The sequence below is a fragment of the Macaca thibetana genome, chromosome 6 (assembly GCF_024542745.1).
Source record: "Macaca thibetana thibetana isolate TM-01 chromosome 6, ASM2454274v1, whole genome shotgun sequence".
Classification (NCBI taxonomy): domain Eukaryota; kingdom Metazoa; phylum Chordata; class Mammalia; order Primates; family Cercopithecidae; genus Macaca; species Macaca thibetana.
Genome location: NC_065583.1, coordinates 115,436,726 through 115,454,810, shown reverse-complemented (window position 1 = coordinate 115,454,810; position 18,085 = coordinate 115,436,726). Strand labels below are relative to the sequence as shown.

The 18,085-nt window shown below is 36.8% G+C and overlaps 1 protein-coding gene across 13 annotated transcripts in view; it reads left to right on the top strand.

Annotated features, from left to right (window-relative positions):
- Positions 1–18,085, top strand: part of RNF180 (ring finger protein 180) — a 235,804-nt gene that overhangs the window by 179,909 nt on the left and 37,810 nt on the right. For 10 of the 13 annotated variants that reach the window (XM_050793758.1, XM_050793750.1, XM_050793748.1 and 7 more), the window contains one exon: positions 1,288–1,413. In XM_050793758.1, the coding sequence (XP_050649715.1) occupies positions 1,288–1,413 (126 nt within the window). Of the gene's footprint in view, positions 1–1,287; positions 1,414–18,085 lie in introns of those variants that run through there. The other 3 variants (XR_007726438.1, XR_007726437.1, XR_007726439.1) reach the window with 2 other exon arrangements.

Below are 18,085 nucleotides of genomic sequence, written 5' to 3'. Positions count from 1 at the left end.
TCAGATATAAAGAGTTTCTACCATTTAAAGTGAATACCATCATATGTGTTCTCCAGTTGGTCTGTGTGTACTTCAAATGACTATTTCCTTTTTAACTCATTAGTAAGCTTCTGAATGGTTATTTTCACGTTTTTAAAATTACCTCAAATATATAGCGATAGACTCAGGTGGTCAACCCATTACATATAGATTGAAATAGATTATGAAGTTTAAAGTTCTATAAGTGTTTTTCCTTTTCACTGTCACTCCTGAGCCCAGATTACACTCTAGCTATTCTATTGCTACACTCATAACACATTATTCCCCTTTTTTGTCTACCTGTGTATTTCTTTTAGACCACCAGTCCACAACCTTTTTGGCATAAGGGACCTGTTTTGTGGAAGACAGCTTTTCCAAGGATTGAGCGGGGAATGGTTTCAGGATGAAACTTTTCCACCTCAGATTATTGTGCATTCGTTAGATTTTTTTTTTTTCTTTTGAGACATAGTCTCACTTCTTCACCCAGGCTGGAGTGCAATGGTGCCATCTCAGCTCAGCTCACTGCAACCTCCACTTCCCAGGTTCAAGCAATTCTCCTGCCTCAGCCTTCCAAGTAGCTGGGACTACAGGTGCCTGCCACCACACTCAGCTAATTTTTGTATTTTTAGTAGAGATGGGGTTCCACCATGTTGGCCAGGCTGGTCTTGAACTCCTGACCTCAAGTGATCTACCTGCCTCAGCCTCCCAAAGTGCTGGGATTACAGGCGCATTCGTTAGATTCTTATAAGGAGTGCAATCTATATTCCTTGCATGTGCAGTTCACAATAGGGTTCACTTCCTATGAGAATCTAATGCTGCCACTGATCTGACAGAAGGCAGAGCTCAGGCAGCAATGCTTACTTGCCCATGGCTCACCTCCTGCTGTGTGGCCCAGTTCCTAACAGGCCATGGACTGCTACCCATTTGTGGCCCAGGGGTTGGGGACCACTGTTTTAGACTACAGTTGTTTTAAGGTCAGGGACGATGTCTTATTTACCATTATATACTCCATAGTACTTGACATAGGAGCTACTCAGTAGATTTATGTTCTATGTGTAGGTATGTCAGAGTTGCACCAAATGTGAACTTGGGGAAATTGTATTTGCTTGAGTAAAAAAAAAAAAAGTTGAATCTACTTTTGTCTTCACTGACTTAAAGAGGTCTGAATTGTATCAAATAGTATCAAAATACTACAGTATTCACTTGTCATTTTCTTGCCATTTTACTCAAATTGGTTTCAAAATCCTATTTTCTTCTGCTTTATTCTAGAATTGAACAATGCCACAAAAACATTCTTTACTAAAGAATATTTGAAAATAAAACAAAGCTTTCAGAAATCCAACTCTGCAAAATGGCCCCTACCAAGCTGCAGAAAAGCATTTCATCTTTTTGGAGGTAAGGAAATCTAATGCCAAAAGAAATGTCTGGTAATTTTGTCTAAGGTCTCTTCTTAAAAGTAACTTCCTCCTGTCTCAGGAATATTAGAGGAAATATATTTCTGTATTAATCAATTTTAAATAAGGATTTTGCTAAGTATCTCCTTGCTGAAAACTACAGATGTACAAAGGAAGAAAATGAAGACTATACAATAAAAGCAAATTCGAAGACTCATGACTAAATAGACTTTGCCATGCTTTCACTGTTTAGTACATAGATAATGAAAATATGTCTCAAAAGTATCAGATTTGACAAAAGTCATATTTATGGTGGCTGGGGCCCATCTGGAGCGGCTGCTACTATGAAGCCAGCTGCAGTCGGGGAGGCGTAGCCAGGGCTGCACACTCCACAGAGCAGGTGGGAGCCACGAACAGGCGGGAGCCCTGCCCGCTTCCAAGTTGACGGGGTGGGAGCCCTGCCCACCCAGGCAAAGTTGCAGCCACCCAGCCATGGCTGCGGACCTGGACATGCCTGTGCTCTTGGGGACTGTGGAAGCCCCCTTGCCCCTGAAGGCTCAGAAACGCCCACTCCTGCTGCTGGGCCTCTCCATGCTCCTGGCACCCACTCCAATTTCAGAGCAAAGTTGAGGCCAAGCCCAGGCATTGTCACAACCCAGCCAGGTGTGCACATTCTCAGGGCAGTGCTGACATGCCAGCCCTCTGCTGCCTTGGCCCACTCCAAACTTTGGGTACTGACAAGCATGGGAGGAAGGCTGAGGGGAGCTGAGGGCAGCTCAGCACAACCTGCAGGCACCTCTTGGCAAGAATAGCTTGGGCACTGTGGGCACCATGGATGACAGGTTGATGGTGGCAGGAGGTAGACAGGCTCCTGGGCAGAAAGGGGACAGGTCCCTGGTAAAGCCCCACCTTCAAACCTGTAGACTGGGGGCTGGGCTGTCAGTTCTATGGACCAGAGTGAGAACTTATGGTGCTTTTTCCAGGACTGCCCATGGCTACCCATGAACCAGTCAGTACACACTTCCTCCCCTCTTTAGCCCATAAAACCCTGGACTCAGCCAGACTCAGGCAGACAGTGAGACAGCCTACCTGCCAATACGACCTGCCTGCGGCTAGGAGCTGCCCACTCTGAGTCTCCTCTCCACTGAGGGCTGTAGAGACGGCGGGACAATCTGCCTGCGGATAGGAGCTACCCACTGTGGGTCTCCTGAGATCTGTTCTGCCACTCAGTGAAGCTCCTCTCCACCTTGCTTACCCTCCAGTTGTCTGCGTACCTCATTCCTCCTGAACGTGGGACAAGAACTCAGGACCTGCTGAGTGGCAGGACTAAAAGAACTGTAACACAATAAGGGCTAAAACACACCCCTCTCCCCTGCTCACCACGTTGAGGGTGACAAGACAAGAACAGCTGCAGCCCTTTGGGGAGCCCAGAGGTAGAGAATCCCTGAGCCAGGGCTGTGACACCCTCCTTGGGGTTCTGCAGTTCCTGGAGTTTCCAGGCTTCCAGGCACCACTGTGTTTCCCTAGTCCAGACTTGGGTGCCCACAGCAGAAGCCACATGAAGTATATCGCATCCAGCCGCAGCCTAACACAGAGCCAGCACCTGGAGCTCCCTGCCCCGCCACAGCAGCCAGCATGCCTGGCTGTGCAGAGTGGCTGGACCTCGCGCTCACTCAACCACACACCCCTCACCATTCTGCACCTGGCTTGCGCTTGGCAGATGTGGGATCTGAGCCGGTAGTAAGAGCCAAGCACAGCCTGCCAGACCAAGTGGGAGAACTAGCCCAGCAGGCACAAGCAATACTCAGGCAGAAGATGCCGCCAGCTACAGAGGTTTCTGGCTGGCGAGGTGTCACCCTAGGGATCCTGTGACAATATTTAACAAAGGCACTAGTACGGTGTATAAAGATTCCTAATAATGCATTCATTAGCAGAAGCTAAGTTTATTTAGTTTTAATATTTTATAGTTGTCCCACAAGTTTAGAACAAATAGAAAGTAACAGAGCCTTGGTGGCAGGGTATCTTAGAGATGTGCAGTGGTTGAGGAATACCACTTTCTGGCTTTGGGTCTAAGTATCAACATGACTTCAGAGGTGTCATAGGATCTTTTTTTTGATCTGTAAAATAGGAATAATTATTTCTTCCCCACCTAACGAATATAGTAGTAAAGATAAATGGGCTAATGTGAAAGTACTTTCTAAATTATAACTAAATTAACTATAAAAATATAAGGAATAAAGGTAATACAGTATCTAATACCTTTTTCTGCTTTGGGAATTTGTTACTGTATGAACATACAATATGGACATAAATATAATTTCATCTTTTATAAAACCATAGTTTATCAGAGCATGAACTACTGTGCAGTTTTCATTATTTAACAATTATGACATTACGGGACCTGGTAGAAAAGTCCAGATATGAGGAACTGTGATCTTTAGGGAACAGGAAGAACTTCTGCATAAGACCAACAAGATCAGTACAGCAATAACCTACACCAAAATGAGATGGAAGCAGAGCCCCTATGATTGTGGCAAAATAAAAATTGGTGCATGAAATTGGTACTCTCAAAGAAAGTAACATAAGAATATAACTTTACACAGCGATTTGAATGAATAAAAGTTTAAGGACATTATATAAGGACATACTACTTTATAAAGTAGTAACTGTAAAAATTTAATATCTAGAGATTTGGTACAGATAGGTTTTATTGTTTATTTTTTCTTCACTTATTTTATTTTTTTGAGACAAAGTCTGGCTCTGTCGCCCAGGCTGGAGTGTAGTGGCACGATCTCTGCTCACTACAACCTCTGCCTCCTGGGTTCAAGCAGTTCTCTTGCCTCAGCCTCCCAAGTAACTGGGATTACAGGCGTGTGCCACCATGCCAAGCTAATTTTTGTATTTTTAGTAGAGAAGGAGTTTCGTCATGTTGGCCAGGCTGGTCTTGAATAATGAATGACCTCAGGTGATCCACCCGCCTTGGCCTCCCAAAGTGCTGGGATTACAGGTGTGAGCCACTGTTCCCGGCCATAGATAGGTTTTAAATAGGTCACATTTAGCCCCCAAAATATGAAATCAAATATAAGAAAACTAGTCCTAAAGGATTCATACCAAAGAAAAGAAAGTTTATCATTTTAAGCGTGTTCTTTAAAACAGTCCCTTGTATTCTACCTTCTACGCTACACCCAAAGTTTTAAAAGAATGGAGTACCTTCTGGATAACTCCACACTTTCCCTTGTCTTCTTGTATTCTGAGGTAGTACAGAAGCTATAATTTAAGCAGTTGCTTCTTTGTGATTTCATCTTACTTGTCTTCCCCATAGGAGTTCCAAAGAACTTAAGTTTTTAAATGTGTGTTCATGGAGGAGGTTCAAAGTAGCATTATTACACCACCCAACATAAGAAATACATATATTCTACCAGGAGCTCAGCTGAGCTGGGCAAGAGCTGAGTTATTAGGTGTCTGGAGTAGCCGATTAAAGTATCAAGCCAAAAATGAAAGAGTTAAGCCTTTAATCATTTACTGCAATAGTGTAAGCAAGAATCTAAAACCAGAGGAAACGCTGACTCCTCCTGTTCAGTTTTCTCATGCAATAGTGCACACTGGTCCAGGGCCACAGAGAGCAGGGCAGAAGGAAGGATTCACTCACTATGGAGAATGTCCCAAACAAAAGGCTCCAGCAGTTTTTCAGACCCTGAGGTCAGGAGGCATGGCAAAGAGGAAAGGCTAGGAGTGGGAAAGCACTGGGCACTGAGTCAGAGTGGAGAAGAGTGTTTCCCCCTCTCCAACCTCTGTAAGAAAACCTTTGTAGAGGCACAGAAGGAACTCTGTCCAAGCCCTCAGGTAACTATAACTAGTAACGAAGTGCTGGGAATACAAATATAAATATGTGAAAGTGTATATGCAGCCAGGGGAGCCTGAACTGGACTGCAGCTCCCTTCAGAGATTGTAATGCACTGGTTGTACAACAAATCTGACTTTTCCCCATGAATCCTGCCAGATAAAGCCTTTGTAATGGTCTGTTGAGGCCTAAAAAAAATCACACACAGGATTTTAATCAGGAACTGGACTCCTCAATTACCAGTATTATTGAAGTACCTTCTGTAGTTCTATTTTGTTTACTCTGATTCCCCTGAATTTTGTATTATTTCTTTGTATAAGTATACATATGTACATTTAATCATGTTATTTAATTTTGCTTGTCTTTTAACTTTTATAATGGTAGCAATGTATATATTCTGCTTTGCTTTGTCATTCAATATGAAATTCATCCATTTCAGTAAGTGTGGCCACATTCTTTTTACTTCTACACTGTAGTCAATTATGTGAAAATACCCCAACCCAACTTATCTATTCTCTTTTTGATGAAAATTGAGTGGTCCAATTTTTATTATAGAGTGTTGCTATAAACACTCTTGTGATACTCCCAGAGCATAAGAGTTACTCTAGAATAAATGCCAGGTAGAAACTGGCTGGGTCATAGGAAAAGCATGTCTTTAACTTCATCAACTAACCAAAACCGTTTTCCTAAATCGTTGTGATGATTTATCACCAGCTTTGTCTACCACATTTGATATTTTCAGTCCTTTAAATTTTACTAATTTGATAGGTATAAAACGATATCTCATTGGGGTTTTAATTTCCATTACTGTGATTGTTGATGGGGGTTGAACATAGCTTTGTAGGTGTACTGATCATTAAATTTCATCTGTGAAATGCCTTTTTATGATTTTCTGTTGGTTGTATTTTTTGTTGTTGTTGTTTGAAAGTGTTAAAATATTTTCTAGTGACTTTTTTTCTGTTAATTATATGAATGGCAGCTATTGTCTCCCAGTTTGTGGGTTCTTTTTACTTTGATATATTTTAATGAATTGTAGTTCTTCAATTTCTTCACCATCTTTCTGGTGTGTACTTGCTCAAGAATTTCTTCTCTTTCCCCAAGGTCATAAAGATATTTTCCTATGTATTTTTCAAATAGTTTCAAAGATCTTTGAAACCGATTTGTGCTGATATTTTTTTTATTGATTTACTTTCTTTGTTAGAGACCCAGTGTCTTTGGATTTTTTTTCTACTACCATTTGTTGAAAATAATGTATCATTTCCTCACTGATTTACAGTACTAATATGTCATACTTTAATTTCCACATGTGGGTCCGTTTTGAAGTCTTTGAGTCCATTGGTATAATTTTTTATTCCTATAACAATACCATACTGTTTCAGTCACTAAAAACTTAATAAGTTTTGATATCCCCTCTTCCAATTTGTTTTGCTGCAAGAGTGTCTTGGCCATTTTTTGGCCCTTTGCCCTTCCATATAAATTTTTAAATCATCTTGTCAAGTTGCATGAAAAACTATGTTCTACTTGGGAAATGGGATCCTATTAAATGTATAAATCAATTTGGGGAGTATTGATTAGAGTAAAAATTCTTCTATCAATATGGTTTATCTCTTCATTTGTTTAGATCTCCTTTGATGTCCTATAGTAAAGTTTTATAATGTTTTTATAAATATCTTGCACATCTTTTGGCTAGATTTATTCCCATGTACTTGCTATGTTGTCCTCTTCTCTCCTTTTTTGAAACTTTGGTGCAGAAAAATTGTCCCAGTCACACTTAATTTATGGCATACCATCATCACTGTTCCACATACTCATTTGTTTTCTTTTTATCCCCATATCCTTCTTTCTACTTCACTCTCATCCCATAGCCAACCATTACATTGGGTTTACTTAATGTGTGTCATTTTATGTTCTTATAGAATGTATATTGTTTCTGCGCATATATTTTTAATTTATGAAAATGGTTTTATATATTGCATTGTTTCTCTTTCACCTAGCACTAGCCTTTAGATCCATCCAAGTGGCTATGTGTACCTCTAATCTGTGATTTCTAATTAATGCTCTACTAAGGTGTGCATTTGCCATATTTTATCTATTCACTATCTAGAATACTTCCAACTCTCTGTCACAATAAATAACACTCTAATGAATATCCTAGTGTGGACTGTGAATATCTCTTTGGTATATAGACTCCAAAGCAGAATATCTGGGTCATAGTATATGAGTATGCTTGACTAAATATTGCCAACAGTTCTCCCAAATGACTAGCCTAGACACCCATTACCAGTGTGTAAGGTTGGAAAAAATTAGCACTATGGAAAATGTTGGCAGGAAATGAGAATTAGAAACTCATTTTAATTTGCATTCATCTGGTAATAGTTTAATGTCATTTTAAATACTTCTTAGCCTTTCAGATGCCTGTTTTGTAATTAATTTGCTTATTTTACTAAGGGGGTTTCTACCCTTATTAGTTTTATAAAATTTCTTTTATATTCTAGATATTAATCTTTTATCTACTTTAGACATTACAAATTTCTTCTGCCATTTTTATCATCTACATAGTGTTTGTCCATGGTATCTTTCATTGTAAGGAATTCTTAACTTTGATATAATTAAATGTTTTTCACTTTGTGTCTTAAATTTTTATTTAGGTTCTTCCCTATTCCCAGACGACAAAGGTTTTCACTTTGACTTTCTTTTCTTTTTGAGACAAGGTCTTACCCTGTTAACCAGGCTGGAGTGCAGTGCTATGATCACAGCTCACTGCAGCCTCAACCTTCCAGTTCAAGCAATTCTCCCACCTCAGACTCCCAAGTAGGTGGAACTACAGGAGCACGCCACCATGCCTGGCTCATTTCGTATTTTTTTGTAGACACAGGGTCTCACTATGTTGCCTAGGCTGGTCTTGAACTCCTAGCTCAAGCAATCCTCCTCCCTCGGCCTCCCAAAGTCCTAGGATTACAGGCATGAGCCACCATGCCCGGCCTCACTTAGAGTTTTTAAATATTTATTTTGTAGTTTTACTTTTTAGGTCTTTATCTAGAATCCTCCCCTTATGTTTTGTTACAAAGTGTTCAACACCTGTCTTTTTTCATATAATAGCTTACTTTTCTGAATATTATACAATCTTGCTGAGATTTTTATATGGTTTCTTATTGTTGTCTAGAAATATATTGATATTGGTATGTTGATATCATAGTTAACAACCTTATGAAATTACTTTAAGTCTAATTATAAGGTTTTTGTGGCTTTCAGTGAAGACAATATCATCTTAAATAAGGACAGTTTTATATCTTTCAATTTAATGCATATGCTTTTTTCTCTTTGTACTTGCCAGACTTTCTGAGCTGGGACTTCTATTTGATTTTGAATGGAAAAAGTGATCATAGCATCCCTGATTTTAAAAGGAATGCTTTTAATATTTACAAATAAGTATAATTGTTGCTCTGTATTTTTGGTAGGTACCCTTCATCAGGTTTTAAGAATGTTCTCACCTGTTCCTAATTTCTAATACCTGTAGTTTTTCTTGAATGGAGTTTAATTTTGTGAATGGTTTTTCAGCATTTCTTGAAATGATCATATGGCTTTACATCCTCCATTTGTTAATGCACTGAATCATATTAATAGATTGTAATTGATGTTCTAATGTTAGGACATTAGAACACTGCTAGATTTGGTTTGCTAGTATTTTGTTTCAGAATTTTACTTATTTATGAGTAAAATTGTATTTATTTTTTTATACTGTGTTTTGTCAATTTCTTCCTAAGTCAGTTTATATATCTTTTGGCTGATAATTTTTTTGTTTCAAATTTCTTGGCCTTTGTTTATAATATTTTAATATTTTAATCTCTCTTGTATGTCTAGTTATGTCCTTTGAGTTCTGATTACTCATATTTTTCTGTGATATTGCTGAGTATTTGTCAATTTTATTATTCCATTTAAATTACCAAATTTGAGAATTGACTATTGTATCTTTGTTTTTGTATATTCATTTCTGTTCTTTACTAAATCCTTTCTGTTACTGTCTTTGGATTTATTTTGTTATTTTCATACCATATTAAGGTGACTTTCTTAGTCAATTTGCATCCATTTTACTTTCTTTAAATTATTACTTAAGGCTATAAATTTCCCTTTCATGACTTGTAGAATTTTTTATTCTTTATTTCTAATTTTTTTTAATATACCACACAATCACATACTGGTTGAATCATCTTGATTAAAAATAACAATTGTACAAAATCAGGGTTATATTGGAAAATTAGCATCTGTGATTTCAAGTTATACCACACTATTTCATATAAGACGCCATCTACACAACATTAATAGGTTCCCTAAGAAATTTACTTCTCGGCTTAGTTTTTCATGGTTGGTAGGTGGAAGTAAGGTGGAAAGGGGGATCTTGTGGGGAAAAAAATAGACATTCCCATGAATGCCTTTGGCTCCACAAAATTAGTGGGATTTTTTTCACACACACACAAAATTGCAAAGACAAACAATTATAGATTTTCCAACCAAAGAGGCTTGAATAAAATCTTGAACTCAGGTATAAAACTAGCTAATACTTGTCCTTTTTGCCCTATGAAGATAATTAATAAGTAAGCAGACATGTTTTAAATTTTTTTCTTCTTACAAATACATATTTGATGTATTAATATATAAAATGGGTAATACGAAAAGGAATGGAAATAATCTAGATAAATGTGAGCTGGCACTTTTTAATCTCTCATCAGATGCTAGTTGCACTGATGACTCTTTCAATTGTAAATCCTCTCCCTGAAATACCTGCCATTTCCAGGCATTTAATCCTGAGTTTATTTGAACAGTATCCAACTGATATGGTTTCCATCTATGCTATGTTAATTTATTCCCTGAGAAACCAATCATTCATATATATAATTACATGTATATGTATGTACACATACATACACAAAGCAAAGTAGCAAAGAGATTTCACTAAAATATTTTTGCAAAAAGTTCTACATTGTTGAATTTATTTTCTAAACATACTCAAGTCAAAGGAATTTTTAACAAAAGTTAAAAATTCCATGTCTTAATTTTACTCACTGTAAGAAAAACATGCAGCTGAAATGCCGGTGTCTGATATATATTTATGACAATCCATCCATTTTTCATGACAGCCTGGGGAATTATTTTATTTGGTCATTAGTTTGTCTGAAGGTGTTAGACTGATGCTGCAAGTTTAAACATGCTCAGTATAAATCAAAGAACTCCACATGGAAAAGAATGATTATCTCTAATAGAAAACAAAACAGTACATGCTCACACAGCATGAGTGTGAATATAACCCAGAAATCCACCTTCTCAGAAAGTTGGAGGTAAGTCAGAGAAAATTTAAAATATGCTGTAGACGTGGGACTGCCTTGGAGCACAAAGGTACATTAACCTTTACATTTCCTCTGAAACCACAACAGTTTTGTTCACAAGATAATTTTTTGAAAAGGCCTGCAAATTCTGAACTTCTTTATAGTTTGGCAGAATCAGGTTATATTTTTGTTACACAGTTTACTTATGAGTTTAGAATTTCAGAAGCCTTTTGCTTCTATATTAAGTTTATGACCCAAATCACTTATAATGCAAATTGTACATTTTGTTCAAGTATCACCACTTCATAACTTATTTTAAAAATTATGAGCAGTGTTTCATTCTCTCCTCCCTCCCTCTTCCTTTACCTCCTTCCCTCTCCCTTTACCTTCCTCTTTCCCTCCAACTCTTCCTTTTGCACATACACTCACAATTTTTGTTCTTTTCATTATTTCACATATATAGAACTTGCTTGTTCTATATGAAATTGGATGTTGGTGGGATATGATGCCTTCATTTTAAAATACTTGCATTTATAAAAGTACACATGTATGCTTGTGCGTTAAAAATTCAACCAGTAACCACAAAACTTCTGAAGTTAGCACAATAAATAAATTCTCCTAGTGTGAAAGGGTGGTGGCCACATAGTCCTGACCTTGGCCCAGAGCTCACAATTTTAATAATGTGTCCCAAAATAGTGCTTTACCTAACTACCCTGCAGAATAAATGACACCAAGTAAAAGCGTTCAAAGATATAAGAAGATGACTGATACTAGATTTTTTAAACCTTTTAGAAGGGGCAGAAAGGAAGTGAAGGAGCTCAGCATCACTTTTAACTCAAAATGGACTGTTGATATCAATAAATGGTGTCATTTAATTTTTAAAATATTTCAGAAATGTTCAGGTGTTCTAAAGTTTGATCACTGTGTGACTACCTTGTTGGAGCCGTGGGCAATATATGTACTCATTGTGAATCATTCTGGGAAATTGTGGTCAGTCTGGTACAGAATATGAAGATTGAGTATGTAGGCCTTAAGTGAGATGATGGAAAACCTACTCCATTTCTGCGAGACCTCATGGTAGGTGTAGGTTTATCCTATTCTACAATCATGAAGCGTAGAGTACTCTTGGGGATGATGGTGGATACTCACTCCTGGGATACAGAGGTGAGCAAGTAGTACAAAGGTGTCCTCAGGATTAATCCAAGTCTGTGCAATAGCTGCAGGTTATTCTTGATGTTGTGTCATACCTTTTATCCCAAGTGATCAAAAATGTTATGAAGAGTTATAGCAGATCTCATCTATACAACATTTGAGACACAGTAGCAAAAGGGAGCTCAGGGCTGTCCTCTTCTGCTTCAACACTAAAAGAGTAGAAATCTCATTTGATCAGCAGCTGCAAAGATGGAAATGGCAGATCAGGAGGCCAGATTAGAGGGATGAATGTGACCCGATTCTGAGTACAACAATGAGAAAACAACCACAGAACCCTGAGAAAGAGCAGGGGCATATACAAGTCAAGTGTATTATTTCTGGCAACAACTGGAGTGGGAATTTCTGCTTCTGAGTAGGATATGGTAAGTGGTGGCAAGCCATCACTTTCAGTGTCAATAACTGGGGGGAAATTATAAATTACAAAAATCATATTTAAAAATAAATTTAAGAGAGATGGAACTGAAGACTAGGTGAATTAAAACTCCAGTATGGTCAAAGCCCCCTAGGAAAGCTAATATTGCCAGCTCTTTGCTTTCCTGGGAGTATTTTCTGAGTCTGAAGATTAGTCTAGCCATGGGCAGAGGACTTTATGAGGGGGAATAGAAATCAGCAGAAGTTTTGATAACCATAGAGACTGACATGTCTCTATGGTTATCAAAGAGGAGTCCAAACATATAGCCAATTTTCTACATGAGACATTTGCTAAGAGCTTTGGGAGTAAAAAAGGCTAAAACAGTTGGCTAAAAAAAGAATGAAATTTCTTGTAGTCTCAGAGTTTAGGAATCAAGTTATCCTACAGGGAGAGTATATACTATAACAGATACATAGTAAGAATCCTCCTTCAGATATATCTCATATTTTAAACCTATATAGGATGGATGGCTAAAGAGCAACATCCACAACCTCTGAAAGGCGCAGCTTTCAGATTAGAAGAGCTAGGGACCTTATAAACTGTTAAGCAAAAAATGCAGAGAACCATGCTCTAGTAGGGAGTCCAGACCTGAAACACAACACTCTAAACACTAAAAATTTTCTGCAGTCCCTTTGTGAACTCCATAGTGCTTTGGAATAAAGTCCCATTAAAGGAATAAGGCAGCAGTAAACACAGTATAGGTCATGTGTCCTTAAGACATTTGAAATTAGATTGAGTATAATGAAAGTGCAACCTAACTTCAAACCCAATCCTGCTTATTTATTAGATTGAGGGGATGAGCCTCTCACTCTATCTGCCTGAAAAAAGAACGGTCCAGTCCTCTCTGAAGGGAAATATTAACTTCAGTCTCCATGGGTCTTTCATACAATAAAAAAAAAGGGTTAGGAAAATGTGACCAATAATCAAAAAAGAAAGTACAAAATAGAAACATCTCTCCTCATTAATCTAGATGTTGGAGTTAGCAGACTTCAAAATATCCATTAGGAAAAAGATATTAATGAAAATAGATAAAAAGAATAGATAAAAAGGTAAAAACAGCCAATAGAAAATAGAAGCTATAAAAAAAGAATGAAATAGTCTGGGACTACAAAGTGCAATAGCTGAATTAAGAATGCATTATATGGATTTAACAGCAGACTGTGTGGGATATAATCTGTTGAATATGTGTAACTGGAGACCCTCAAGGGGCAAGAAGGGAATAGAAAAATATATCTGAAGAGCCAATTGTCAAGAATTTTCCAAAACTGAAGACAGACATCAGTATATATTGATAAATCTCAGCATAGCCTAATTAGGCTAAATAGAAAGAAAACCATATCTAGAGACATCATATAGAGCAAACTGCTGAAACCCAAATATAAAGAAAAAAAGTCTTTAAAACATCTAGAAAAAAAAAAGTTACCTTCCAAGAAGCAAGGATGACTGACTTGAACAGAAACACCACAGGACCAGACAGTGGAATAATATCTTTGATGTGCTCATGGAACATTAAAGATGCTATTTAATGATTACTGCTAACCAATAATTCTTTATCCAGCAAAAATATCCTTCAAAAATGAAGGTAAAATAAAAACTTTTCAGGTATCCAGTAGACCTACACTACAAGAAAAACTAAAGGTAGCTCTTTAGGGCAAAAGAAAAGGATCCTAGCTGGAAGCACAGAACTTCAGCAAGGAAGAACACCAGAAAGGATAATTATGTGGGTAAATACGAATAAATGTTATTTGTTTATAACAATAATATCTGGTGAGTTTAAACACAGAAAATGAAATATATGACAGTTATTGCAAAAATGGTGAAAGTAGTAAATGGAGTTAAAATGTTGTAAAGTTCTTACATTGTTTGTGACAAAAATACTAATTTAGAGTATACAGTCATAAATAAAAGTTGCATACTCACTGGAGGAAACTACTCAAGGAAAATGAATAAATGTATAAAAAGCTAATAAGGACACTACCTCTCTGGACTTCCTCCCAAAAACCCATAATCCCAGTTGACTCATAGGGAATGTATAATGACTCTAATAGTAATGTATTCATATGGGCTAACTAGTTGTTAACTACTATATTAATGTAATAAGGGAAATTGAGTGTGAAGTATACAGGAACTCTCTACTGTCTTTGTAACTTTTCTGTAAATATAAAATTATTCTAAAAACATTTATCAAAAACAAACAGCTAATACAGAATGGAATAATATAAAATATTTGGTTGATCCATAAGAAAGCAATAAAAGAAATACAAAAGAATAAAGATCAGATGCAACAAATAAAAAATGTAAACATTAAAAATTCATACTAAAATAGATTGGCAGATGGGTTAAGAAAAGCAAGAACCAATTATATGTTGTTTATAAGAGATGGCATTTAAATATAAAGGCACAGAAAGGTTGGAAGTATATAAAATTATATATGTCTAAACAGTAATCAAAGCAGCTATGGCTATGTTAATATAAAAAATTAGACAGGAATTACTGGAGAAAAAAAGGAACATTTCATGGTAATAAAAGAGGCAATTCCATAGGAAAACATAAAACCATAAATTTGTATGCAACTTAAAGTTTCGAAATATATAAAACAAAAGTTCACAAAATTAAAACAAGAAATAGATATAAATCCACTATCACACTTGGAGATTTCAACATATCTACCTCAGGAACTGCTAGAAAAAAAGAAGAAAAACATACTTACACAATGATGGTGTACAGAATCCTTCACCTGTGAAGAATAGTGGCTATTCTGAAAGGTTGGGGCTTGTGTTATTAGTAGTGGTCTGCGTGTTCAAAGTCATTGCTTTGGAGTGGAATTGCCTATTCTTTTCCCTTTCACTTCTTCTTCCTGTACTGTAGCACAGTGGTTGCCCTTCACTTTCTGAACCCAGAAAAGGCCTCTTTTAGCCAATTCACAGTTCTCATTCTCTTCTGCTTGTAACAGGTTAAATAATAGTAACCTGTCATACATTTCTGAGTTCTACTTCATCTGTGCAGCTGAGTTGATTGAATAAATGAACTGAGACTTCCAGTCTGTAGGCTTAGTTCTGCGTCTTTATTTATATGGATCCCAAGATGTAAAGTAGAGAAGGGAACAAGAAGCCCCTCCTTCTTCAAGCCAGTTTACCAATAAGCCTTGCATTTGGGGGATTACAAGGGATTGCCTATATTAATAAAATCAGTGTTTTGTTTCTCATTTGGCTAGTGATCCATTCATCAGAATCTAGATAATGCAATTTGCAATGTATAACTTATAAACTTATAGCCCCCTAAAGGGCTTCTAGCCTACCTCATCATAGAGAATTATCCACCTGAGTTTATGTACTCCAGCACTCTTCTAATTTAGAAAAGCAATGAGAGCTTTGAAATTAGGGATCCCATACTGCCCAACTCCAGCAAGCACCTTTGGCATAGTTTGTATATGAAGGATGCCCTCTGGAATTCTGCACTGCACAGCAGAAGTGTCCATATATGGCACTCTATGTCATATCCTCTCTCCTGATAAATGGTTTCTGCTTAGTTTTGGCTTCTTGATCCTGAGGAGTACCTCTCCACTGGGAAAGATAACTATCCATAGGGGTATTTCTCGGTCTCTGGGCATAACTTTATCAGGAAATACCATAATAACCCCAACATTGATATAAGAGAAAAATAATGGAGAGATACTCAGTAAATAAAATATATTTAAAATGTATTAATTAAAGATGGAAAGAGATGCAGTCTATAGTCTAAGCAATTTCTTAGTGACATTTTCCACAATGTTCAGATCTAAATGATTTGAAAGCTAGGATTTATCTTTAAGGCTGGGCCACTTCCAATCAACCACACTCATAGCACCTGTCATGACAGATGCAAAAAGGAAAACATTACAAACAGTTTGCTATTCTTCATGTAAGTTAAGGATTGGATAATTATCTAATATAACTCACATTACTGACCAAAACCCTACTACAAAATAATGGCCTGAGCCATTATTTTGAATACATGTAAATCTTATAAATTTATTTTAGAACCAAAAAAATCCTTAAATTTGGAAGGAATTTTTGTTCTGATTTTTTTATATGTGTGAAGTACAATTATATTGGCAGTTAAAATATTTTTCAAAATGACATAAAATAACCAGCTTCTAGGAAATTACAGTTTGCAATCATTTTTTTTTTTTAGGGTAAGTGAAATGTGAATTTCTCAGATTAATTTCAAATCAATCAAATGAGCATTTAGTTTGATAATACTAATAAGGAGGTAAAGAACTTCCAGGAGAGACAACCGTCAGCATTCATAATCTTAATCTAAAATTTCAGGAATTTTGCTTCCCAAAATAGACCAACTACAAAATAAGACCATTATTATGAAACAGAACTTTTCATCTTATCTTGGAAAATTCCAAGGTCCTCAACTCACATTGGCAGACAGAAAAACAAAAAATGCATGAGGTGAGGGAAGACAAGAGCTAAGGTTTGGTTTGGTTTTTTGAAACAAAACAATTCTGGCTACTAGTTTTTTTTTTTTTTTTTTTTTTTTTTTTTTTTTTTTTTATTTCTGAGAGAGTTTTGCTCTTGTCACCCAGGCTGCAGTGCAGTAGCACAATCTTGGTTCACTGCAACCTCCACTTCCCAGGTTCAAGTGATTCTCCTGCCTCAGGCTCCCGAGTAGCTGGGATTACAGGTGCCCACCACCATGCCCAGCTAATTTTTGTATTTCTAGTAGAAACGGGGTTTCATCATGTTGGCCAGGCTGGTCTCAAACTCCTGACCTCAAGTGATCCACCTGCCTCGGCCTCCCAAAGTGCTAGGATTACAAGCATGAGCCACAGTTCCTGGCCTAGTTTCTGTTCTTTCATGCTTATGACCTTGACTAAGTCCCAATGCCCAGACCATATCCCGGACCAGTTAATTCAGTATCTCTGGAGATGGGTCTCAAACATCAGTATTATTTAAAGCTCCGCAGATGATACCTATGTGCATCCAAAAAGTCAAGGTTACAATTACACTGCTCTAAAACATGATAGGACTTGGGAACATAAGAATAGAATTGTGAACTCAGAATGGAAAGGTACCTTGAAAGATTATTTTGTTTATTCTTTGACTTGTCTATTTTCTGCATATCTGAACTATGACCAAGAAAGAATCAGAAGAAATGAAATGTTAAAAATAAAAGAGACGAACAGTGTTTGCCTTATACTGAAATAAAGTTAACTCTGGCATGGTATAATGATACTTTAATAGTGCATGGCTATTGTCCATTTGTTTCATATAGCAGATGCAGATTTGGTTGGAAACTACAATGCAAATTTAAGAAATCTAAGTAATTGTACAAACTGAAGTTTAACCAATATGCTGAGAACAACAGCACCCTGGGGAAATGACCATGGGATTTGTGAGACCACAAAGTGTTTATAGGACTTCAATACTGTATTCAAGGCCTTAAATTTATTTGCTTTTGTCTATAAAAAATTACCTTCAAAAAAATCTGTAAAAAAAAAAAAAAAAAAAAAAAAAGAGGAGTGGTTTAAAATAGATATCAAGGTAGTCCCAGAAGAGGAAAAGAAATTCCAAAAAGTAAGGTAACAACTACCTGGAGAAGAGGGAAGGGGCAGTTCTAACTTCTTTCTTTTGGGGACTTGAGGAGTATGTTAATGATCTGAAGATAGGCTTAAAAGTGTCAGACCTTTTTTGCCAGCTGGTGGAGCTACTACCATGATTTACCATCCCATAACTGTAGCTGCATCTTTCATTGTTGCAGTGCACATGAAGTAGGACATATTTATTATGACTTAAAACAGATGAATATTAAATGAGATGTATACTCATAAATTTCAGCAGCTATTAGAACATTCATTAAAATAGGATAATATGAAATGTTTTAATATTTACAGATT